At 39.5% G+C, this 27,760-nt stretch overlaps 1 protein-coding gene across 1 annotated transcript; it reads right to left on the reverse strand.

Annotated features, from left to right (window-relative positions):
* Positions 1-84: 84 nt before the first annotated feature.
* Positions 85-22,397, reverse strand: Oosp2 (oocyte secreted protein 2). The gene is made up of 4 exons (XM_006231112.5): positions 15,966-22,397; positions 13,721-13,902; positions 11,885-11,988; positions 85-4,470 (listed from the first exon to the last, which is right to left on the reverse strand). The coding sequence occupies exons 1-4, from the start codon at positions 16,039-16,041 to the stop codon at positions 4,242-4,244; spliced, it is 591 nt and encodes a 196-aa protein (XP_006231174.1). The 5' UTR covers positions 16,042-22,397; the 3' UTR covers positions 85-4,241.
* Positions 22,398-27,760: the final 5,363 nt, after the last annotated feature.

The following is a 27,760-nucleotide window of genomic DNA, read 5'->3' on the forward strand; positions in this document are numbered from 1 at the left end:
TATTTGAGGGCACTAATGGTCCATCCACTTCCTCAAGTATACCCATGAAGAAGGAAGCTGGTATCTGGAGCCATCAATTTCTGGCTCTAAGATGTTGCTCCACACTATTGGAGCAAGAAATAAAAGAAGAACATGTGGCTAAGTCAGTGGAAGGTAGTGTGGAATAGGGGAAGAACAGGTCTAGCTATGTAATAAAAGGTGAAGCCAGGCAGAATGAATAGTGTTGGAAGGAGGTCCAACATACTGTGGCCACTGAAGGACTGAGTTTACATAATGTATCAGTGATGTTGCTAAAATTGTTTTTATAGACATGATAAATGTTTAATCCCCCTCAGGCCAAGCAAGGTTAGTTCATTTGTCATAAATTAAGACAATGGTAACTTAAATATATTGCGTTTACTATTACATCAGCTGCTGTTTGCTGTTCAACTTGCTTCAGGCTGAATCCATTTCTTCCATCTTCAGGATAACCTATCGCTACTAAATTAATGTGATGGAAGACAAAACTGACCTAGAGAAGATAATCAGATTCCCTCATTTTTCACCAGCTCTATTGGCCTGTTGTCTGATGGTATAAGAGAATACCACTGACAGGGTAAGTTATAAAGAATAAGAGTTTATTTTCCTCATGGTCGTAGAATCTGAGAAGTCCTGGGAACACTGGGACTGCTGAGGACCTTCGCGCCATGCCATAGCATAGTAGGAACAAGGGGGGATACATGAGAGAAAGCAGAGGGTGGACACTCATAATTAGTCATTTACGATCACCTGGGAAATGGATATGACTCTGGCTACTTCTGTGAGAGAGCTTCCATAGAAGTTTAATTGGAAGATGAATCCTGAACACGGGACTTGAAATCTCATGGCTGGGGCTGTGAACTGGATGAGAAGGGGAGCATGAGCTGCATGAGCACTCCTGTCTGTTTCTTGACTACAGGGGGTCTGACCAGCCTTGTCACACTCCTGCCGTCACAGCCAGAGCAGCCTTTGTCACCACCCCTCCTTTGGTGTGCTACCTTCAAATTGTGAACAGATATAAAACTTTTCTAAGTTTCTTTAGTGTGGCTTTTAGTCACAGCAATTTTAAAAAAACTAAAAGAGAGGATAGAGAGGGCAAACTTCATCCTCTAAATGGAACCAACTTTTGGCTATACCTCACTGCTGGTAATGGTGATAACCTAAGCCCATGTCCCATGTTCTGGGAGTTCCAAGATGAATGGCAGCCCTCCAGTCCCTTACCTTGACCCACTGTACCCCAGTGGCTTTCAGGGATCATCTGAGGCCTCAGCTCAGGTTGAGACCCTGTGTCTGAAGCCCTCCAAGACTAGAACTCAGGTAGTTTTGCATGGTGGAAATGGCTTAACCTCACATATGGTTTCTGTGAGGACTTTATTCCCACAATTTCCCACCTAGGCATCTAAAGTGTCTGCAATAGTCTAAAAATCTAAGAAACAGCCTTTATTTTACATGTCTAAATAATTGGTGACACGTGGCCAACACCAAGGTTCACATCTCACACCTTCTCTGGGACAGGCTGACACCTAGGCTTACTTGAGCCATGGCTAAAGCATCTGGGAAGTGCTATTCTGGAATATTGGGAGCAGAATACTAAGAGCTTTGTCAGGGAGCACCTGGAGTCCATCCTGCATCCATCTCCCCAAAGCATTCTGATTTTCAAAACTCTAGGCTTTAAAGAGCAGATTTGAAAAGCTCCAAAATCCTTTGTGGGCTTCTCCCCATTGTCCATGATCCCTCTGTCTATGCTAATCTCAATTAGCTACACATGTGACTTTGCATTCTTCTCCTGGCCAGTCTGGAAATATTTCAACTCTTTGCCTTTTAGTTTATTTTTTCCATTGCAAATTCTACCTTAAGCTCTTCTCCTCTTGAATCTTACTGTTGTCAAAATGATCATACAGCAGTTGGAAACCTCTTGAATTCTACATTCTATAAAGTCCTAGGATGCAAACATAACCTCTTACTGTGACACAGGGACTCACAGAGCTCAAGCTAGCTTCAGTCTTACTGTAGAATTAAGAACAGCCTTGAGCTTTTGAGCCTGCTCCTTTGGCAGGTTCTCAAACTACAGGCATGCATCTTCATATTTGTTTTAAGAGTGCTGGGGATGGAAATCTGAGTTCTGGGAACAGTAAACAAGCACTCTACCAAAAGAAGTACACAACTAGCCCAGGCATGAAATCTTGCCAACTTCTTTGCAGCTATGTACTAGGGATGAACTTGACTCTAGTTTCCAGCGCCTTGCTCCTCCTAGCTACAATCTCATGAAAAATGCCTGTCATGTCCATGTGCCCGAGGATATCCTGAGTGATATCAAGAAAAGCTGAACAATCCATGGAAGAGTAAAAGGATGAAAAGTGAGGACCTAGTAATGGTAAAAGCCAGATCCTGGATAGAAACATAGAAGAGGAAGAGAGCATGATACCACAACCGAAGGACGGTTTGAGGGTAAGAGATGGTGGAGATTAGGCAAGCAGGAGCTCAGCAGCAGCCCTGTGGTCAAGGCTGACTCCAGAGCACAGAGCCAAGTGCAGGGACAGGTGAAAGATAGACCTAACAGAAGTTACAAGGAATTGGTGAAAGGATAGTGGCAAAAGACAGAACAGAACACATCGCCACCTCTACTCCCATGTCACCACCACCGCTGCCACTGCCACCACCACCCGCATACTCTTTCAACAAAAGCCATTGCAGGTGGAATATCACAAAAGAAAAAGCAACAAGAACAGGAGTCAGAGGACAAAGGATAAAGCACAAGAAAGTGGGGAAAAAGCTAAGTGTTTTTTTTTTCATTTAGAGTTGAAAAGTCATCAAGGGAACTTGAGGTTTCAGCTGTATTGTTTGTAAATTGAAAATGTGAGCACCCGTTTCAGCAAGCATTGTAAACAAGTTCAAAGACAGAAGGTGTGCAAAGCTCTTCAGTCACAGGAAGTGACATCTTAAAGGTCAAAATTAGGCACCTCTGTATGCTTTAAACCAGTAGTTATTTCTTTAATAGAAAAAATACAGCCATGAGAGAGAAGCTTAAATTATTGGTAAAATGAAGAAGGAAACTGGATTTGTTCCCAGTTCATCCTTAAATCACCATGTACATTTAAGAAACATTGCTTCCCCACTGAGTCTGACCAACTGGCCTGTGAGATCAAGCACTGGGATAACATGTTTTAGAATCATCTTCCTGAAGCCTGGCTGACCCAGAACTGTTCATCTTATTCTCTAAGAACTTGAAAGGAGAAAATTGGTGTGCCTCTTCTATTAGTCAGCTTTTCCACTGCCATGAGAAACTACTCAAGAAACATACTTGAAGGAAGATACATTTTGTCTCAAAGTTTCACAAACTACCTCTGATTGTTTGTGCTCTAAGTGCAGGCTCTCTGTTGAGAGGGAAAAAGACAAAAGTACTTAGCAACAACAAAAAATATTTTCCAGTGGACTGATCCACAGGATGAGTCCATGCCTGTTAACTTGGCCAGTTATTATAAATGCAGATGAAACATTACCGAAGGAGAGAGACATCTGACATCAAACTTCAGTGGTGGGATTATTTGCTTAAATTCAAACCATGAATTGAATTTTCTCATAGATTAATCATCTGAGTATGCTGTCACCTTAAATTAGTTTTAGAATGTAGCTTATTTGAATTAGAACACTAAACATATTAAAGTTATCTGCAAAGAAGAGAGTATTTAACTTTCCTAGGAGTTAGCTTGTTAGTAGTTAAAATTTAAACTAAGCCCAAAGTTTCTATTCTGATGCATTAATACACCTATCCCTGTTCATTATTCTTATTGAAAACAGTTAGATCATGAAAATTTAGAAGAAAATATGTGGGCTAGTAGATAGATAAGCAGTTAGTGGTGCCTACCACCTGTCCTGACAACCTGAGTTCCATCCCTGGGACTCACATAGTTGAAGAATCAACTCCCACAGGTTGTCCTCTGCCCTCTATACAAGCATCATGGTGAGTATGTGCACACACATGCACCACCACCACAATCACAATTTAAAAAATAAACATTAAATGTTCAAATTTGCCATTAAGAACATATTCTTGAATCTAGGTACAAAAGATAAGACAAAATTTAAATGAATAATATACGTTACCCAATAGGTAACATTTAACTAACAAGCCATACACATGAGTAAAGAAATCAAAGAATACAGCTTCATGAGCAGAGTCTTTGTTTATTTGGTGTATAGGAATGAGATATCTGATGAGAAATTTATGCAGGTATTGTTTTTCTTATTGAAAAAAAGGTTTGTCTTACAGTGAAATTCATGGTGAAATTCATGAAATTCACTGTCTCTATCCCCCCCTTCAGGGAGGAAGCAGCTTGGTGAACATTTAACAACCCCAACTCTTCTGGCGTAGCTTCAAAGTCAGTCATAAAGTGACTCTCGGGTGGTTTTAAGTTCTCCTCAGTAGACGCTGGCAGAAGCCACACTGACTTCCTAAAGAAAAGAGGAACAGAGAGAATTAAGATTGGAGTTCTTGGTGCCACAGTTTTACAAGTTAAAACTTAGAGCCAAATTATTCTTATCTATATTAAACACCATCACATCAACTTGATAACTTTGAAGGCAGAGACAACAGAATCACTAGAAGTTCAAGACCATGTCTACATAGTAAGTTTCTGGTCAGTAACTCGGTTGGATTTCTGAAGGTGAATGAATGGATATAAGTTTGTGTACAACCTTAAAGTCTATGCACCAAAGCTCTGTTTATGTCTGTTTGTCTGACTAGTTATCATTTTTTTAATTTTAGACTTATTTTATATGTAAGAATGTCTTGCCTGCAGATATGTATGCATACAATGTTATCAGGCCTTGGTGCCTGAAGAAGTCAGAAGAAGACTTCAGACCTCTGGAACAGGAGAGATTGATGACTGTAAACCATCATGTGGGTGCTAGGAATTAAACCTAGGACATCTGCAAAAGCATTAATACTCTTAATCATTAAGTCTTCTCTCCAGTCCATTATCATCACTTTTTCTAAGTTAGGTTTGCCAAGAACAAGAGAGTAATTATTGTTTTCAGAGGAATGACCATTCATCTCTGTTAATATGGAAGCCTCTGAAGAAGCACTAGCCATGAGACAATGGGTCAGAACTCTACATTACAGCCAGCATTTAATGGTATATGGAAAAGATGATATATTTATGTATGTATATGCATGTGTGTATATATGACGTAATCAAGTTTGGCTTTAATTTGGGGTCCTGGTACCCCCAGGATGTCACTAAATTCCTCAACATAGTTTATCTCAGAAAATACTTGTATGGAAGGTCATAAATACTATGAAGGTAAATAATATGTTCTGTACCAGTGGTAATGCTGGTAAACTTTATGTTATGTGGATTCTATCACAGTGAAACAAAACAGACATATGATTTGCCACATTAAAACATGTTACACATTTGCTCTGAGCTCTACATTCTTTTTTAATATCAAGCATGTTTGTATATTAGACAAGGTTATAAGTGGGTTTTTAACATTTGGTGTAAACATTTCTACATGGCAAGTCGTGCATCAGGATGCTATTGCATTTCATCTCAAGGTTCCTATGGGGCATTTTCTGGATCCAATATTAGTATCATAAAATTGCAAACAAGTGCATTTAATAATACAGGTGAACAAACCTTTCTTCATTCTCTACTAGTTCATATTAAAATGGCAGATTTGTTTTCCACTCACATTTTAGGCATGTAGTCTCATAACATTAAAAAATAAAGTTTATTAGGAGAAGTGTTCTATAAATGAGATAACAGCAAAACAGTGATGCCACAGACCAGTGGCTCAGCAGGTAAACTCTCATGCCAAATAATCTTATGAGCCAAGTTCAATTCCCAAACTCCACAGATTGGAAGCACAGTAACAATTCCCACAAATTGTCCACTGACCTCCATAGAAACACTGTGACATATGCACCCACAAATATACACAAAATAATTGAATAAGTGAATATAAAACAAACTAAATTTCAGATTCCCAAATTAATATGTATGGGTGTGTCTCGATGCCGAATTCTTCTATTTAGCAAAGGTGATGGAATATTTTATTAACTTCATTTGTAGCTGTAAACTATAAAGCTGTAAAATAATCTATGACCACTAGATTGTATGTTAGATCCTTTCAACTTGGTAGTGTTTTGATTCTAAAATTATGTTATATATTTAACTTTTTAAACTGTAAAAGAAACCAAACAAATGGGACCAGAAAAGAAGATCCTCTCATTACATAATAATCAAAACACAAAATGCACAAAACAAAGAAAGAATATTAAAAGTTTCAAGGGAAAAGGGCCAAGTAACATACAAAGGTAGAACTATCAGAATGACCCCAGACTTCTCAATACAGGCTATGAAAGCCAGAAGAGCCTGGTCAGAGATCATGCAAACACTAAGAGAACACAAATGCCAGCCCAAGCTACTATACCCAGCAAAACTATCGATCAACATAGATGGAGAAAACAAAATATTCCAGGACAAAACCAAATTCAAATAGTATCTCTCTACCAATCCAGTCCTACAGGGGATCCTAGAAAGAAAACTCCAACACAAAAAAGGTACCTACACCAAAAAAAAAAAAAAGACAAAACATTAAGCATCTCTCAACAAAGCCCAAGGAGAGAACCACAAGCACATAAAGCCACCTATAAAAACAAATATAATGGGAACCAACAGTCATCTGTCTTTAATATCCCTGAATATTAATGAACCCAGCACACCTATAAAAAGACATAAGCTAACAGACTGAATATGCAAACAAGATCCAGCATTTTGCTGCATGCAAGAAACACAGATCAATAACAAAGACAGATACTATCTCAGAGTAAAAGGATGGAAGAACATCTTCCAAGCAAATGGTCCTAAGAAACAAGCTGGAGTTGCCATCCTAATATCCAATATTCCTAATATCCTAATATCCAGTCAACCAAAAGTTATCAAGGGGGATGAGGAAGGACACTTCATAATCATCAAAGGGCAAATCCACAGAAAGTCTCAATCCTGAATGTGAATGTGGGTGCCCAAATGAAAGGGCACCCACATTCATAAAAGAAACATTACTAAAGTTCAAAACACACACTGAACCCCACACAATAATAGTGAGAGACTTCAACACCCCAATCTTACTAATAGATAGGTCATTGAAACAGAAACTAAACAGAGACACAGTGAAACTAATAGAAGTTATCAGATATCTAGAGAACATAGAGAACATTTCACAGAGAGAAAGAGAGAGAGAGAGAGAGAGAGAGAAAGCTGAAAAAAAAAAACACCTTCTCAGAACCTCATGGTGCCTTCCCCAAAATCAACCATATAATTGGTCACAAAACAAACCTCAACTGATAAAAGAAGATTGAAATAATCCCATGCACCCTATCAGACCACCATAGCGTAAGGCCGGTCTTCAAAAACAGCAAAAACAACAGAAAGTCCACATACATGTAGAAACTGAACAACTCTCTACTCAATGATAATTCGGTCAGGAAAGAAATGAAGAAAGAAATTAAAGACTTCCTGGAATTTAATAAAAAATATTGACACATCATACCCAAATTTATGGAACACAATGAAAGCCGTACTAAGAGGAAAATTCATAGCACTAAGTGCCTTGGTAACAAAACTGGAGAGATCTTACACTAGCAACTTAACAGCATACACGAGAGCTCTAGAACAAAAGAAGCAAACTACCCAAGAGAAGTAGAAGGTAGGAAATAGTCAAACTCAGGGCTGAAATCAACCAAATAGAAACAAAGAGAACAATACAAAGAATCAACAACCAAAAGCTAGTTCTTTGAGAGAATCAACAAACTAGATAAACCCCAAGCCAAAGAGCTAAAGGGCCCAGAGGCAGTATCCAAAAGAGAGACATAACAACAGAAATGGATGAAATTCAAAAGCTCACCAGATCCAACTACAAAAGCCTATACTCAACAAAACTGGAAAATCTAGATGAAATGGATGGTTTTCAAGACAGGTACCACATACCAAAGTTAAATAAAGAGCAGGTAAATTATCTAAATAGGCCACTATCCGCCCCCCAGGGAGACAGAAGTCATTAAAAACCTCCCAACCAAAAAATGTCAAGGGCCAGGTGGATTTAGTTCAGAATTGTACCAGACCTTGAAAGAAGACCTGATACCAATATTCCTCAAACTATTGCATAAAATAGAAACAGAAGGATCATTGCCTAATTCATTCTATGAAGCCACAATTACTCTGATACCTAAACCACACAAGGACCCAACCAAAATAGAGAGCTTCAGATCAATCTCGCTTATGAGTATCAGGGCAAAAATACTCAATAAAATTCTTGATTTTATTTATGAATCCAAGAACACATCAAAACCATCTTTCACTATGATCAAGTAGGCCTCATACCAGGAATGCAAGGTTGGTTCAATATATGAAAATCCATTAACATAATCCACCATATAAAAAAACTCAAAGAAAAAATCATCTCCTTAGATTCAGAAGACGAATTTGACAAGATACAATACCCCTTCATGTTAAAAGTATTGGAGAGATCAGGAATTCAAGGCCCATACCTAAACACAATAAAAGCAATTTACTGCAAACCAACAGCCAATATTAAATTAAATGGAGAGATACTTGAAGCAATCCCACTAAAAGCTGGGATAAGACAAGGATGCTCACTCTCCCCATACCTATTCAATATAGTACTTGAAGTGCTAGCTAGAACAATAAGACAACAAAATGAGGTCAAGGAAATATAAATTGGCAAAGAAGAAATAAAGGTATCACTACTTGCAGATGATATGATAGTATACATAAGTAACCCCAAAAATTCTACCAGAGAACTCCAGCTGATAAACAACTTCAGCAAAGTGGCTGGATATAAAATTAACTCAAATAAATTAGTAGTCTTCCTTTATACAAATGATAACAAGCTGAGAAAGAAATTAGGGAAACAACTCCCTTCAAAATAGCCATAAATAACCTAAAATATCTTGGTAACTTTTACTTATTTGGTAACTCTAACCAAATAAGTAAAAGATCCGTATGATGGTAACTTCAAGTCTCCCAAGAAAGAAATCAAAGATCTCAGAAAATGGAGAGACCTTCCATGCTCATGGATTGGCAGAATTAACATAGTAAAAATGGCCATGCTACCAAAGGTAATCTCCAGATTCAATGCAATCCCTATCAAAATTCCAACACAATTCCTCAAAGACATGGAAAAGGAATTTTCAAATTCATCTGGAAAGGCAAAAAAACAGAATAGTGAAAACAATTCTTAACAATAAAAGAACAGCTGGAGGAATCACCATCCCTGACCTCAAGCTCTACTTCTGAGCAATAGTGACAAAAACTACATAGTATTGGTACAGAGGCAGACAAGTTGATCAATGGAATAGAACTGAGAACCCAGAAATAAAACCACATACCTACACACAATTGATTTTTGACAAAGAAGTAAAAAATGTTCAATGGAAAAAATAAAGCATCTTCAATAAGTGGTACTGATCTAACTGGCTGTCTGTATGTAGGAAAATGAAAATAGCCCCATATTTTTCACTTTGCACAAAGCTCAAATTCAAGTGGCTCAAGGACCTCAACATAAAACCAGATACACTGAATCTAATAGAAGAAAAAGTGGGAAAGAGCCTTGAATTCATTGGCACAGGGGGAAATTTCCTAAACAGAACTCTAATGACTCACACTCTAAGATCAAGAGTTGGTAAATGGAACCTTATGAAACTGGAAAGCTTCTGTAAGGCAAAGGATATAGTCAATAGGACAAATTGGCAACCTACAGATTGGGGAAAAATCTTCACTAATCCTACATCCAATAGTGGGCTAAGATCTAAAATACATAAAGAACTCAAGAAGCTAACCACCAAAAAAAAATCAAAAATGGGGTATAGAACTAGCTAAGATCAAAACCTCAGGTGACAACACATGTTGGCAAGGATATGGAAATAGGAACAGTCCTCCATTGCTGGTGGGATTGCAAACTGGCATGACCACTCTGGAACTCAATCTGAAGATTCCTCAGAAAATTGGAAATAGATCTATCTGAATATCCAGCTATACCTCTCTTGGGCATATACCCAAAAGTGCCCCACCATGCCACAGGGGCATGTGTTCCATTACATTCATAACGGCCTTGTTTGTGATAGCCTGAAGCTGGAAACAACCCAGATGTCCCATGACAGAAGAATGGTTACAGAGAATGTGGTTCATTTACACAATGGAATACTACTCAGCTATTAAGAATGAGGACATCCTGAGTTTTGCAGGCAAATGGGTGGAACTAGAAAATATCATCATGAGTGAGGTAACTCAGACACAAAAGGACATGCATGGTATGTACTCACTAATAAATGGATATTAGCCAAAACATAAAAAGTACAAAATACCCAAGATACAGTCCACAGAACTCAAAAAGTCAACAAGCTGAAGGGCCCAAGTGAGGACGCCTCAGTCCCACTTGGGAGGGAGAAGAAAGCAACCACAATGGGGGAGGGAGGGAGTTGTTTGGGAGGGAAAGGGGGGTAAGGAAGGGGGAGAGGGGAACATGGTCTGATATTGGGTTGGAAAGGATTGAAGCCCTGAGGGCCAGCAGAAAAAAAAATGGAAACAGGCAACCTCTAGAGGTAGAAGTTTGGGAGGACCCTCCAGAATGTACCAGGACCTGGTAGGTGAGAGACTCCCAGGACTCAAATAGAGGGACCCTAGATGAAATACCCCACAGTGGGGAGAGAGAACTTGTAGAGCCCACCTTCAGCAGAAAGACAGGGCATCAAGTAAGGGATGGGGTTGCTATCCCACAACCAAAACTCTGACCCATAATTGTTCCTGTCTGACAGAACTGCAGGGATAGAAATGGAGACCAGACTGAGGAAAAGATAGTCCAGTGACAGCCCCAAAGAGGGATCCAGCCCCAAGTCCTGACACCATTACTGAGGATATGGGGCATGCACAAGAAGGGACCTATCATGACTGCCTTCCAAAAGACCTGAAAAGCAGCTGAAAAAGTCAGATGCAGATATGAACACCCGTCCAATGAATAGAAGCTTCTGACCCCTCTAACTGAATTAGGAGAAAGCTGGAGGAAGCTGAGGAAGAAGGCAACACTGTAGGAGGACCAGCAGTCTCAATTAACCTGAATCCCTGAGATCTCTCAGACGCTGGATCACCAACCAGGCATCATACGCCAGCTGATATGAGGCCCTAAACACATATACAGCAGAGGACTGCCAGGTCTGGGTTCAATCAGAGAAGATATATCTTACCCTCAAAAGACTGGAGGCCCCAGGGAATATAGAGGTCTGGTGCAGTGGTTGGGGTAGGAACATCCTGGTTGAGACATGGGGGGTTGGGGTGGGAAGAAGTATAGGTATGGGATGTGGAACAGTGGGAGGGTGGACCAGGAGGGGAACAAAATCTGGAGTGTAAAAAGAAAGAAAGGAAGGAAGGAGGGAGGGAGGGAGGGAGGAAGGAAGAGAGAGAGAGAGAGAGAGAGAGAGAAAGAAAGAAAGAAAGAAAGAAAGAAAGAAAGAAGGAGGGAGGGAAGGAAGGACAGTTAGGAAGGAAGGAAGGACAGGAAGGATAGGAAGGAAGGACAAGAAGGAAGGGAGGGAGGGAGGAAGGAAGGAAGGAAGAAAGGAAGGGAGGGAGGGAGGGAGGGAGGGAAGGAAGGAAGGGAGGGAGGAAGGAAGAGAGGACGAAAGGAAGGAAGAAAGAAAGGAAGAAAATAATAAGGTATCTACTGAAGTATTTTATAAATAGTAACTTAGAGTTTGTTTGAATTATTCTCATGGGCAAGTCAGGATATAGTCTCTAAAGTCTCTTTTTCTGTGGGAGAAGCTCAAAGGAGAGAGATCCATAGGACTCACCGAGATGAACAACACAGCAAAGGGACTATCTGAAGTTTGGAACAATGATGCCTTGGACGAAAGTACATCTCAGTTTCAAAACATATGGTTTCTTCTGAGATAACCTAGGAGATCACATGGTTTAGGAGGAAGGTATTCTAGCAACAGAAGACGTGAATATGAAACAAAAATCATCAATATTTCAAAAGTGGCTTCTGTCATTCTCAGGTGCAGGTGAATTTCCAGCCACTTAAAAGAACAGAAAAGGATCACGGTAAGTGTGAACTGAACGTACTTTTAGACAGGAGTATCTAAGACACAGAAGCAAACTGTCATTTAACAGTCTTTGTAATAGAGTATTAATGAAAAGCATTCAGGAGTTATTTCTGAGTGCCTTTGTCTCTCTGTCTCTTCATTGTTCTCTTTGTATTTCTCTGTTGCATTTCCCTGTGTGTGTGTGTGTGTGTGTGCGTGCATGCGTATGCACATGCACCCATGCATGCATGCATGTTCTACACACATGCATGTGTGTGTTGTGGCCTGCATGTACTAGATGCACGTAAGTGTGTAGATGTGCACATGCAGAGCCAGAGCATAATGGAGATGTTTTCCTCTATCGTGCTCCAACTTATTGCTTCGTGGCAGGGTTTTTCACTAAACCAGAAGCTCATGATTTGGGCTAGGCTTGCTGGCCAGCAAGCCCTCAGGATCCACCCATCTCTGCTCCCCAGTGATAGGATTACAGGCCTCTATAGCCACACCTCCCTTTTCACATGTTTCATGGGCTTTCAAACTCAGGTTCTGATGTTTGCAGAGAAAGTACTCTTACCCACAGAACCATTTCTTTAGCCCTCAACAGTTTTTTAGTAACAATTTAGAGCCAAATAACAAAAAAAATGGTTTAAAGCACAGGTTCTGGAGGGAAATCAGTCTAATTTGTAAAACCTCACCAGCCCATTAATCACACCTGGGTCAATTGTGTAAACCCCCATCTGAAACTCTGGGTAACTAAGTTTCCAAATGCAGTGCCTTATCTCGTAAGTAATAAGACAATCAGTGAATGGCTCAAAAATATTACTGTAGTATAAATATAAACTTTAAAAATCTACAGGAAAACAATGTCCCTAAATGAAATTACATTTTTTAAATCAACCTAACCCTAGCTGAATAGTTAACAGATATTTAATTCTAATGAAAATCCATTCTCCTGTAGGCACAAATCCTAATGGAGCATGGGTAAATTTCAGATGACTGAACTGAATTGACTGTTGAAATGAACATTGAATATCATATGCATTACCAGGACTGGTGACCTAGAACATGAGAAGCATTGAATAAAATTTAAAATTGTTTGTGAAGGGGCTAGGAAGATGGATAGGTGAATAAAAGTGCTTGAGGCTCTTGCAGAGAACCCAGTTTGGGTTCCGAGCACCCACATTATTTGGCCTACAACTGTCTGTAACTCCAGGGGATCCGATGTCCTCTTTTGGCCTTCATGGACATCTGCACATATTCATGTGCAAATATAGATAAACAAAAATAAAATTTTGCTTAAAACCTTCTTGCCAAGCTTCTGTGAAATAGACTAATTAAATTATTTAAAATTAAATTATTTTAAATTATTTAAAATTATTGCCTGCATCATGAGTCTGCAGATCTGTGCTACAAGTTTCTGGGCCTTAAATTGACCCAATAACTGGGGAGGAATACATATGGGACTCTAATATGCTGTAGTCATTGGTTATTCTCAGTAGAAGCATGTAAATGGCTCAGTTAAAGGGCCATAAGGTTGACAGTAAGTCAATAAGCATGGCAAGAAACTTATTGCTTTTACAGACAGCACTTCAAAGTTCTCACCTTTGACCTGATGCCACAGTGAAAAACAGGGTATATAAAGTCATACTGATATGTGAGTACTTGAGTTGCAAGGCAGCCCTTTCCCAGAACTAATTCATCAGCAAAAACATATGGATTGTCTGTGTTACTGGAAGTCGCGCTAACGATGACCATCATCCAGTCCTGAGAACAATTTACATTCACTGCAGAAAGATACACATGAAAAAAAAATTGAGTGTGTATTAGCTTCAGAAAAGAGCTAATTTTCTGTCAAGAGTAAACATAGCTTTAAAAAGAGCCTCTGAAGGACTTTGAGGTTACCATTATTTTTAAATGCATCTGCTTAATTACTTCTCATGTACATAGATAGATGTCTGATATATCACAGGTGGAATACAGCAACATCAAGGATGACAAAATAAAATCACCTATGTTTTTTTTTCCTACTGAAGAACTGAGATCCCACAAAAGGTGCTTTATTCGAGAGTGTGTGAAAGGGAATGCTTTATCCTCACGACCTTTGTGAAGGGATGAAGAGAAAATATGGTCCCGAAGAACTCGAAACAGCCTCAAACATGAGAGAAAACTCAACCTCCTCCGAGCTTCCCAGCGCTGGAAAATCCACCTTCAGGTAAAGCTTACACACTGAGACGTATACACTTCTATGTCTCAGCCCATACACTGAGACCTTCAGGAAGCCAACCACTAACATAAGTGGACAAACTTTACATAATGAATTTTCCCTAAATGGGAAATATATGTGGTCAATGAGTGTGAGGCTGCAGCAGTCTCCAAAATCAGTGCGGCCTGTGAGTTCTTGGTCTTTAGAGACAAGCCTTCATTAAGAAGACAAGGTGAGTTTGGGGGAATTTTTGGGAAGGCAGGTGTTCTACATCTATGTCTTTGTGTGTTTAAAATTTTATTCTAATGTGCCCTAAATAGGAGACTTGGGAAGAACGTCCTTAAAAGAAAAAAACATATCTCACCACCTAAGATTAAAATTGGGTTTGAAAAGTAAGTGGACCTAGGCAGACTGAAAGTCTAGGCTACACAGCTTTGCTCCCACCTCCCATCACCACGTCACTCAGCTGGATGCTTTATGGTGGTCCCTCCAACATCAAATAAAGTACTGAGGACCACATATAACTGTTGTACACATCAACTTAAGCAATTCTTCCTGTCCCCAAACAGTAACTAGGACCAGGTCACAGATAGCTTACTCATTCTGTCCCAGAAAGCTGGAATCTGCTAGTTACCATTTCCTCTCTGCATGTGCTTCCCTTTTCAGCCATTAACTGCTGCATGGCCTAAAGACTGCATTGTAAAGTGCAAGGATACCAGAAACTACATATGGTCCTCACTCCTACAAGGTTTCCAAGTCAGGCGAAAAAGAGACCTACATCTCACTTCTAAAAGAAACTCCATTTCCAATAAAAGGCAATAGACAAGTCAACTTTGTAAATAATAACGCAAGAATTCTGCCTTGGTAAAGTTCGTGTTTAGTCAGATCTTAAAACTAGGAAGTATCTTGATTCTAGGTGAAATGGGGGAAAGATATCAAAGTGAATCTTTAAACATGACAGACTTGCTTTACCTTGGTCTTCATGGCTTCCTAGAACCATCATGATCTGATACGGGTGACTGGCAGAGCAGTACTTTTGTGTGTGTGTTTCTGTAGCCCAGGCTAGCCTTGAAATTGCTATGTAGCCAAAGGTGACTTTTGAACACCTGATTCAGCAGCTTCACCTTCCCAAGTACTAGAATTAGATAGACTTGTTTCATCACAGCCAGTTAGGGCAGTACTTTTAAAAGGACAGAAAGCAATATTATCATCGAGAAGAAATACGGAAGCAGGAAGATCAGTTTCATCGACACAGCGCAACTAATTTCAATACTGTCGAGTACAGACAATTGGTAATAGGTTTGAAAAGGCAGACTGGGATGCAGAGTCATGAAATACTTCTGTAAATGATATACATTATATAGAAAAGACAAAACCGTAGGAAAAGAGCATGTCTAAGAACTTAGACATTAGGCAGAAAGAGGAAAAATGTAGATTCACAAGTCTGCTTTGCCTGAAAGTATTACTCGTCTTCCAGAAAATTTATAGCAATGTGACAGCTCTGTCGGGAAGAAAGGACCTGAGTGCAAAACAATCACCACACACTAGTGTTTTCAAGGAAGCATCCTCCAAAAGAGCCTGCATGGAGGGCAATCAACTATTACACACTACCCTGTCTAGGAAGGATCTCCAAATGCTATTTACCATCAATGTCCCAAGCACAAGTCCAAACCAAGACAGCAAGGTGAACCAGGACCTCGAAAACCACAGAGACCCCCATTTGGGCAGACTTCCAGCTCAGCACCACTCAGAAACAAATGGGAAAAGTCAAGAGTGATTTAAGCGATTCTGTATGGCAACCCATGCTCAGCTGCCCTCATTTTTCTTGTTTAGGTAGCCTGTGGAGTTGAGGGGCCCTCATTGATGTGCTGACTACTTCAAACTCAGGTTCTCACCATTATTTACACCACAAATCTCAAAGAGGCATACCTGATAGGTGGATCATGCTCTAGTGGATGGTCCCACCGCTGTGCAGCACAAATTAGATACAATAGAGTATCACAAAAAGAAGACAGAAAGTTGGGGGTGGGGATTGAAAAAGGGGTAGAGCTGAGAAAATTCAGGGGGAAGGGCTAGGAGTAAATCTTATAAAAGTATGCTTTATAATTTGTGAATTTCACAAAAAATTAATTAAAAGTATTTTTAAATGTTTCCATTGATAACTATTTGCAATGAACTGTTAAAATCACCTAAATGCCCCCAATTACAATATTGACAGCGATTACTATGTTGTTGGAAATAGTTTGTATTGCATGACTTTTAGGTATCATAAAGTTTGAACTGATTTGTGATATTCTAACTCACATACATGTGAAATAAAAAAATAATTATTCCTAATTGACATGATTAAGTGTCCAGTTCATGAAATAAATAAAAAGGCAGGATTAAAAAAGTAATTAAAATTAAGAATATAATTTTCTGAGGAATCTCCAGACTGATTTCCAGAGTGGTTGTACCAGCTTGCAATCCCACCAACAATGGAGGAGTGTTCCTCTTTCTCCACATCCTTGCCAGCATCTGCTGTCACCTGAGTTTTTGATCTTAGCCATTCTGACTGGTGTGAGGTGGAATCTCAGGATTGTTTTGATGTATTGCCCTGATGAACATTTCTTTAGGTGCTTCTGGGCCATTCAATATTCTTCAGTTGAAAATTCTATGTTTAGCTCTGTCCCCCATTTTTAATAGGGTTATTTTAATCTCTGGAGTCTAACATCTTGAGTTCTTTGTATATATTGAACATTAGTCCTCTATCAGATATAGGATTGGTAAAAACCTTTTCCCAATCTGTTGGTTGCCATTTTGTTCTACTGATAATGTTCTTTGCCTTACAGAAGCTTTGCAATTTTATTAGGTCCCATTTGTCGATTCTTAATCTTAGAGCATAAGCCATTGGTGTTCTGTTCAGGAAATTTTTGCCAGTGCCCATGTGTTCAAGGCTCTTCCCCCCACTTTCTCTTCTATTAGTTTCAGTGTATCGGGTTTTATGTGGAGGTCCTTGATCCACTTGGACTTGAGCTTTGTACAAGGTGATAAGAATGGATCTATTTGCATTCTTCTACATGCTGACTTCCAGTTGAAGCAGCACCATTTGTTGAAAATGCTGTCTTTTTTTCCACTGGATGGTTTTAGATTCTTTGTCAAAGATCAAGTGAACATAAGTGTGTGGGTTGATTTCTGGGTCTTCAGTTATATTGCATTGATCTACCTGCCTGTCTCTGTCCCAATAACATACAGTTTTTATCACTATTGCTCTGTAATACAGCTTGAGGTCAAGGACGGTGGTTTTCCCAGAAGTTCTTTTATTGTTGAGGATAGTTTTCACTATCCTGGGTTTTTTGTTATTCCAAACGAATTTGCAAATTGCTTTCTCCAACTCTTAGAAGAATTGAGTTGGAATTTTGATGAGGATTGCATTGAATCTGTAGACTGCTTTTGGCAAGATGCCCATTTCTACAATATTAACCCTGCTAATCAATGAGCATGGGAGATCTTTCCATCTTCTGAGATCTTCAATTTGTTTCTTCAGAGACTTGAAGTTCTTGTCACACAAATCTTTCACTTGCTTGGTTAGAGTCACACCAAGGGATTTTATATTGATTGTTACTATTGTGAAAGGTGTCCTTTCCCTAATTTCCTTCTCAGTCTGGTTACCTTTGAGTAGAGGAAGGTTACTGATTTGTTTGAGTTAATTTTAGATGCAGCCACTTTGCTGAAGTTGTTTATCAGGCTTAGTAGTTCTCTGGTGGAACTTTTGGGGTCACTTAAGTATACTATCATATCATCTGCAAATAGTGATATTTTGACTTCTTCCTTTTCAATCTGTATCTTTTTGACCTCCTTTTGTTGTCTAATTTCGCTGGCTAGGAAATCAGGTTCTATATTGAATAAGTGGGGAGAAAGTGGGCAGCCTTGTCTAGTATCTTTAGTGAGATTGCTTCAAGTTTCTCTGCACTGTTTGATGTTGGCTACTGGTTTGCTGTATATTTCTTTTACTCTGATTAGGTATACACCTTGAATTCCTGAACTTGCCAAGACTTTTATCATGAAGGGGTGTTGAATTTTGTCAAATGCTTTCTCACCATCTAATGAGATGATCATGTGTTATTTCTTCACTTTGAGCTTCTTTATATAGTGGATTACATTGGTGGATTTTAGTATATTGAACCATTCCTGCATCCCAGGGATGAAACCTACTTGACTGTGATCGATGATCGTTTTGATGTGTTCTTGGATTCGGTTTGCGAGAATTTTATTGAGTATTTTTCATCGATGTTTATAAGGGAAATTGGTCTGAAGTTCTCTTTCTTTGTTGGGTCTTTGTGTGGTTTAGGTATGAGAGTAATTGTGGCTTCATAGAAGGAATTGGGTAATGATCCTTCTGTTTCTATTTTGTGGAATATTTGGAAGAGTATTGTATTAAGTCTTCTTTAAAAGTCTCATAAAATTCTGCACTAAATTCATCTGGTCTTGGGCTTTTTTGGTTGAGAAACTTTTAATGAATGCTTCTATTTCTTTAGGGGTTATGGGACCATTTAAATGGTTTATCTGATCCTGATTTAACTTTGGTACCTGGTGTCTGTTTAGAAAATTATCCATTTCCTCCAGATTTTCCAGGTGGTTTTTTTTTTTTTTTTGAGTATAGGCTTTCAACTAGGATCTGATGTTTTTTTTTAATTTCCTCAAATTCTATTGTTATGTCTCACTTGTAATTTCTGATTTTATTAATTTGGATACTCTTTCTGTGCCCTCTGGTTAGTCTGACTAAGGGTTTATCTATCTTGTTGATTTTCTCAAAGAACCAGCTCCTGGTTTTGTTGATTTTTTTGTATTGTTCTGTTTCTACTTGGTTGATTTTGGCCCAGAGTTTGATTATTTCCTGCCTTCTACTCCTCTTGAGAGTATTTGCTTCTTTTATTCTAGAGCTTTCAGGTGTGCCGTCAAGCTGCTGATATATGCTCTCCAGTTTCTTTTTGGAGGCAGTCAGAGCTGTGAGTTTTCCTCTTAGCACAGCTTTCATTGTGCCCTGTAAGTTTGGGTATGTGCCTTCATTTTCATTAAGTTCTAAAAAGTCTTTAGTTTCTTTCTTTATTTCTTTCTTGACCAAGTTATCACTGAGTACAGTATTGTTCAGCTTTCGTGTGTATGTAGCCTTTCTATTGTTTGTGTTGTTATTGAATACAATCTGTAGTCCATGGTGACCTGATAGGATGCATGAAATTATTTCAATCTTTTTGTATCTATTGAGGCCTGTTTTATGACTGATTATATGGTCAATTTTGGAGAAGTTACCATGAGGTGCTGAGAAAAAGGTATATTCTTTTGCTTTAGGATGAAATGTCCTATAGACCTCTGTCAAATCCAGTTGCTTCATAACTTCTGTTAGTTTCACTGTGTCTCTGTTCAGTTTCTGTTTCCATGACCTGTCCATTGATGAGAGTAGGATGTTGAAATCTCCCACTATTGTTTTGCAAGGTGCAATGTATACTTTGGGCTTTAGTAAAGTTTCTTGTATGAATGTAGGTTCCCTTGCATTTGGAGCATAGATATTCATAATTGAGAGTTCATCTTGGTGGATTTTTCCTTTGAAGATGAAGTACCCTTCCTTATCTTTTTTGATAACTTTTGGTTAAAAGTCAATTTTATTCAATACTAGAATGGCTACTCCAGCTTGTTTCTCGGAACAATTTGCTTGAATTTTTTTCCAGCCTTTTACTCTGAGGTAGTGTCTGTCTTTGTCACTAAGGTGCATTTCCTATATGCAGTAAAATGCTGGGTCCTGCTGACATATCCAGTTTGTTAATCTGTTTTTTTATTGGGTAATTGAGTCCATTGATGTTAAGAGATATTAAGGAATAGTGATTATTGTTTCCTGTTATTTTGTTGTTACAGGTAGTATTATGTTCTTGTGGTTATCTTCTTTTGGGTTTGTTGCAAGAAGATTACTTGGAACCAGCTATACCACTTCTGGGCATATTCCGAAAAGATGCTCCAAAATATAACAAGGCATATGCTCCACTATGTTCATAGCAGCCTTATTTATAATAGCCAGAAGCTGGAAGAACCCAGATGTCCTTCAACAGAGGAATGGATACAGAAAATGTAGTACATTTACACAGTGGACTACTACTCAGCTATCAAAAACAATGACTTCATAAAATTCCTAAGGAAATGGATGGAACTAGAGAAAATCTTGAGTGAGGTAACCCAATCACAAAAGACCACACATAGTATGCACTCACTGATAAGTGGATATTAGCCCAAAATCTTGGAATACCCAAGATACAATCCACAGACCAGATGAAGCTCGCTCAAGAATTTAGAAGACCAAAGAATGGATGTTTCAGTCCTTATTAGAAGGGAGAACAAAATATTCACAGGAGGAAATTCAAAGTCTGGAGTAGAGACTGAAGGAAAAGCCAACCACAGACTGCCCCACCTGGGGATCCTCCCATATACTGTCACCAAACCCAGACACTATTAGGGATGCCAAGAAGTGCATGCTGACAGGAACATGATATAGCTTTCACCTGAGAGGCTGTACCAGCGCTTGACAAATACAGAGTCCGATGCTCTCAACCAACCATTGGACTAAAAACGGGCACTCACTGGTAAGTGGATATTAGCCCAAAATCTTGGAATACCCAAGGGAGAAGTTAGAAAAATGACTAAAGGAGCTGAAGGGTTTTCAACTCCATAGGAAGAAGAGCAATATCAACCAACCAGATCCCCCAGAGCTCCAGAGACTAAACCACCAACCAAAGAGTACACATGAAGGGACCCATGGCTCCAGCCACATATGTAGCAGAGGATGGCCTTATAGGGTATCAGTGAGAGGAGAGGCCCTTGGCCCTGTGAAAGCTCAATGCCCCAGTGTCCCGGAATGCCAGGGTAGGAAGATGGGAGTGAGTGAGTGGGTATGTGAGGGAACACTCTCATAAAGGCAGGGGAGGAGGAATAGATAGGGGGATTCCAGAGGGAAATTGACAAAGGGGATAACACTTGAAATATAAGTAAAGAAAATACCCAATAAAAAAAATGGTAAGTGTAAAAAAAAAAGATATGCTGACTTGATACTTACATGACTAACAGAAAATACCGAAATTCTGTTCTCTTATTAAACCATTTTGCTTCTATAAGAGCAGAAATATGTGTACAATAAAAATACTACAGTCATAGCATTAAAAAAAAGAAAAAAAAGATTAAGAATATAAATGCCCAGAAAGGGGAAACCCAAAGGAAAACACATTTTTCTTAGTATAACAAAACCCTACAGATACAACTCAGCTGATTTCTTCTAGTCAGTGTTTTAGTTACATCAATCATTTCAAACCTGTTATCCCTTTACCAAAAGAAGATAATTTATATGGATGCATAACACACAACTTTATGCATATCCCAATACAAAGCAGTGTAGGTGCCAGATAAGTATGTTTGCTTCATATTCTAAATCTGTCAGACATGACATGAGAATGACTGTATAGTCTTTATTTTTTTATTTTTGAAACTAAAATATAATTATCTCATTTTTCCCTTTCTCTTTCATCCCTTTGAGAACCCCTTCAATGTGCCCCATCTGTGTTCTCTCTCAAATTCACATCTGCTCTCTTTTTTCATTCTGTTGTTAAACATCAATATATATGTGTACATATCTATAAATATAATATAAATCTACATATTCATAAATATGTAGATAAACCCACTCAGTCTATATAATGTTAATTGTATGTAAATGATCTCAGGGCTGACCATTCATAATTGGATAATCAACTGGGCATCTCCTCCTTGAGAAGACTTTCTCCTGCCTTCAGCGTTCCTTATTTGCCCATAATTCTCTTTACATCCGAACAGAGATCACTACAGAAAACCATAGCCAATAAAAATGCAGAAAAGAAATGATCATGTGATGTCCACTGAGGCATCTACAATGCAACTGTTGGAAATCAACAGCTAACAATACATAAGATTAGGAGTATGAATCGATGTCTATTATTGCTTTGTTACATGTGAGTAATATTTTCAAGTTTTCAATCTGTTTCATGCTATAGGGTCAATTCCCTATATGTTTTGGTTTCTCATCCGCAGAAACAATCAATTCTGCAGGTAGATACTTGAAGAAACATTTATCTGCGCTAACATCCTCAGGCTCCTTCTGTTATCTCAACACAGTGTGATGTTCTCGGCAGCATTTGTATTCTTCCAAGTACTAGAGGCAATCTAGAGATGATTGAAAGGATTTGGAAGTACATATAGTTGGTAAAAATCAAATTATGTGATATAAAGGGAACTTACACATATGAAGATGTGGTTATCTGTGGAGAGCCCTGGAGCAAGTCCCCCAGCACAAGTGCAAGGCTTCTGTGAGTGTTACTGAAGAACTTCCATTTCTAGCATCACATGAGCAGATGAGATCCCCAAATCTGTGTTCTACACCAGGCTGTCCATCATGAGAGCGTGGATGGAGTGTTGAGAAATGGCTTCTTTTCCAGATGAGCCAGGTTTGATTCCCAGCACCCACATGGCAGTTAACAACATCTGTAACTCCGGTCCCAGAGGATCAAACATCCCTTCTGACTTCTGTGGGTACTATAGGCTCATTGTGCCCTGACATAAATGTAGGCAAAGCACCCATACACATAACAATAAGTAACTTTCCAAAATTAAAACCTGAATAGCCCAGTCATCAACTCTCAGAGGAAGATAAGTCATAAGCTACTTTTCTCTCATTTCCTTTTTCTAAACATTTCACCCAAGGTTACTAACAATTCTGCTGTAATCTAACATCTGTTTGTGCTACATTTACATTTTAAACTACGCCTGTATAAACCCTTAAGATAATTCCAAAAGACTTCTACTAAGTAATAGCTTAAGCTCTAGACTTACTGGCCATGCTCTCCCATCTACTCATGTAAATTTAGAAGATTAAATAAGCTAAGGCTAAGCTAGAATTTCTCATTGATGGGGGAGATGCTGTTCATGCCCCACCTCTTACTAAGTAATTACTGGCAAGCAATAGCTGATGGGAGAGAAAGAATCACTTTTTGAGGGTGGAGCTACAGGTAAGTTCCCCGTGCTCATATGGGCATCACTAACTAGACTGAGTAAGTTAAAAAAATAGGGATGGGGACTAGAGAGATGGCTCTGTGATTAAGAGCATGGACTGTTCTTCAAGAGAACCTGGGTTCAATTCCCAACACCCTCATGACAGCTCACAACTGTATATAACTCCAGTTACAGGGTATCTGAGACCCTCTTCCAGCCTACTCAGTCACCAGATACACATGTGGTGCTCAGACATATATGCAGGAAAAATACCTATACTTGTAGAATAAATTAATTTTAACTTAATTTTTAATTTTAAAAAAACATGAAGTTTGGAGGGAATATGTTGGGAATGACATGGTGAAGTTGGAGAGAAGAAATTAGGTACATACTTCATTGTATTCTTCCATAAAATTCTCAAGAGTAAAGAAAAATGTTTACTAAGGCACATGTCTGTACAAAGCAAACAAAACTACTAGGTAAATTGTGATAATCCTCAAAGACATAAGTGCAAATAATCTACTTCAAATTATCCATATACATATACATATTTGTGTCTGTATGTGTGTACATGTGTACATGTGTATATAAGTAGATTTTCCTCAAACTTAAGCTCAGCTAGTTGTAGAATTTTAGGAATAATCCAAGGATTACATAAAGCCAAGGAATAAGCATAACCCATTCTTCACATTCCAGTATTAATACAGAGTTTTGCTATTAGTGAGGAAATCTAAAACACAATAAAAAAGAAATTGAATAGAGATGACCGAGCAGAGGAAAGATTTTTTTAAACCTTATTTAAGTACTTTTCAGGTGTTTGGAAACAAGGACTCCTGTATCCCAAGCTGACCTTGAGCTGAAGGCATAGCTGAGGCTGACCTTGAGCTTCTGACTCTCCTGCCTCCACCTCCCAGGTGCTTGGATTGCAGGTGCGCCTGGATATTTTAAGCAAATAAAGTCAATATATGGTTCTAAGAAATCTGGGGATTCACAGACTAAAACTGAACACTGTATTTTTCATATCGCTGCATGTTCAGATGTGTGTGCACACTGCTGCCTGCTAAGTGCCTCTGGACAGCATCCCACACCATCTGAGGCCAACCTTGTATTCTTCCTGCCTGTCTCCTTGCTGAAATTGGTAAAACATACTTGTTTTATTAAGTGTCAGCCCTTAAGTGCAATCTTCTCAATGCTGTGAGTGGCAAAGGAAAAGCAGGCAGAAAGCACTACAGCTACACATCAGGGGACGAAGATCCACTCAGTGGCAAGCTTTGTGCATTGGCTTGTAGCACATACTTGACCAACCTTTTTATTCAGGAATATAATGGATTCGTACAGGAAAGTGTACAAAATGTATATTATAAGGCAGGGACCAGGAAGTAGAGCCTAAGCAGGAGGCACATCTTAAGCCTATCTGTCAACATAGAGGTGCTAGTTAGTGCAATTTGGATGGATGAGCTCACCACAAGGGAACAACAAGGATAGCAAGATTAGCCATGTGGAGACTAACCTTTAACCCCAGAATATGGAGAGATATTGCAATCACGATGGCTCTCCTAAAGATGGTAGTCACTAAGGAAGGGCGGTGTGTTATGGAAGTGGGGGTTTCTTTCCTATAGGAAATAAACAATAGGGTCTGGTGCTGCTGCTACAACTGAGAATCAGTTTCTAGACTCGCCAATATAGAACTCATGAATTGTCTAAGTTAAGGCTTGGCTGAAGTGAGGTTAATATATGGGGACCTATATAAGAAAGCTGTGTCCAGGGACTAAGTCACTACCCAAAGACTATACATGGACTGACCCTGGACTCTGACCTCATAGGTAGCAATGAATAATTTAGTAAGAGCACCAGTGGAAGGGGAAGCCCTTGGTCCTGCCAAGACTGAACCCCCAGTGAATATGATTGGTGGGGGGAGGGCAGTAATGGGGGAAGGATGGGGAGGGGAACACTCATAGGGAAGGGGAGGGGGGAGGGGCTAGGGGGATGTTGGCTTGGAAACCGGGAAAGGGAATAACAATCAAAATGCAAGTAAGAAATGCCCAAGTTAATAAAGATGAAAAAAAAAAGAAAATAAAAGAAAGCTATGAACTGTGGATGGTACAGAGTGCAGAATGCTCTTCCCACATGAATTTGGAGCATATACTATAGAGCAGTGGTGATTGAAAAAAAACAACCATGGTATTGGTCCAGAGACAGACATGTTGATCAATGGAATAGAACTGGAGATCCAGACCCCTTGGGAAAGAGACCTCACCGCCTGGTCAGGTGGGCACTCCTGAGGCTGCAGAGCGGAAGAGACCACCAACACTGCCCACCCCTGCCCTCATCCCTGGCCCAAGAGGAAACTGTATAAGGCCTCTGGGCTCCTGTGGGGGAGGGCCCAGGAGCCGCAGGACCCCTGCCTGAGACACCGCTAGAACCTGAAGGAAACAGACCGGATAAACAGTTCTCTGCACCCAAATCCCATGGGAAAGAGAGCTAAACCTTCAGAGAGGCAGACAAGCCTGGGAAACCAGAAGAGACTGCTCTCTGCACACACATCTCGGACGCCAGAGGAAAACACCAAAGGCTATCTGGAACCCTGGTGCACTGAAGCTCCCAGAAGGGGCGGCGCAGAACTTCCTGGTTGCTGCCGCCACAGAGAGCCCGAGGGCAGCACCCCGAGAGCGAACTTGAGCCTCGGGACCACAGGTAAGACCAAATTTTCTGCTGCAAGTGACCTGCCTGGTGAACTCAAGACACAGGCCCACAGGAACAGCTGAAGACCTGTAGAGAGGAAAAACTACACGCACGAAAGCAGAACACTCTGTCCCCACTAACTGACTGAAAGAGAGGAAAACAGGTCTACAGCACTCCTGACACACAGGCTTATAGGACAGTCTAGCCACTGTCAGAAATAGCAGAACAAAGTAACACTAGAGATAATCTGATGGCGAGAGGCAAGCGCAGGAACCCAAGCAACAGAAACCAAGACTACATGCCATCATCGGAGCCCAATTCTCCCACCAAAACAAACATGGAATATCCAAACACACCAGAAAAGCAAGATCTAGTTTCAAAATCATATTTGATCATGATGCTGGAGGACTTCAAGAAAGACATGAAGAACTCCCTTAGGGAAACACAGGAAAACATTAATAAACAAGTAGAAGCCTACAGAGAGGAATCGCAAAAATCCCTGAAAGAATTCCAGGAAAACACAATCAAACAGTTGAAGGAATTAAAAATGGAAATAGAAGCAATCAAGAAAGAACACATGGAAACAACCCTGGATATAGAAAACCAAAAGAAGAGACAAGGAGCTGTAGATACAAGCTTCACCAACAGAACACAAGAGATAGAAGAGAGAATCTCAGGAGCAGAAGATTCCATAGAAATCATTGACTCAACTGTCACAGATAATGTAAAGCGAAAAAAGCTACTGGTCCAAAACATACAGGAAATCCAGGACTCAATGAGAACATCAAACCTAAGGATAATAGGTATAGAAGAGAGTGAAGACTCCCAGCTCAAAGGACCAGTAAATATCTTCAACAAAATCATAGAAGAAAACTTCCCTAACCTAAAAAAAGCGATACCCATAGGCATACAAGAAGCCTACAGAACTCCAAATAGATTGGACCAGAAAAGAAACACCTCCCGTCACATAATAGTCAAAACACCAAACGCACAAAATAAAGAAAGAATATTAAAAGCAGTAAGGGAAAAAGGTCAAGTAACATATAAAGGCAGACCTATCAGAATCACACCAGACTTCTCGCCAGAAACTATGAAGGCCAGAAGATCCTGGACTGATGTCATACAGACCCTAAGAGAACACAAATGCCAGCCCAGGTTACTGTATCCTGCAAAACTCTCAATTAACATAGATGGAGAAACCAAGATATTCCATGACAAAACCAAATTTACACAATATCTTTCTACAAATCCAGCACTACAAAGGATAATAAATGGTAAAGCCCAACATAAGGAGGCAAGCTATACCCTAGAAGAAGCAAGAAACTAATCGTCTTGGCAACAAAACAAAGAGAATGTAAGCACACGAACATAACCTCACATCCAAATATGAATATAACGGGAAGCAATAATCACTATTCCTTAATATCTCTCAACATCAATGGCCTCAACTCCCCAATAAAAAGACATAGATTAACAAACTGGATACGCAACGAGGACCCTGCATTCTGCTGCCTACAGGAAACACACCTCAGAGACAAAGACAGACATTACCTCAGAGTGAAAGGCTGGAAAACAATTTTCCAAGCAAATGGTCAGAAGAAGCAAGCTGGAGTAGCCATTCTAATATCAAATAAAATCAATTTCCAACTAAAAGTCATCAAAAAAGATAAGGAAGGACACTTCATATTCATCAAAGGAAAAATCCACCAAGATGAACT

Source organism: Rattus norvegicus, chromosome 1 (genome assembly GCF_036323735.1).
Source record: "Rattus norvegicus strain BN/NHsdMcwi chromosome 1, GRCr8, whole genome shotgun sequence".
In the NCBI taxonomy this organism is placed as follows: domain Eukaryota; kingdom Metazoa; phylum Chordata; class Mammalia; order Rodentia; family Muridae; genus Rattus; species Rattus norvegicus.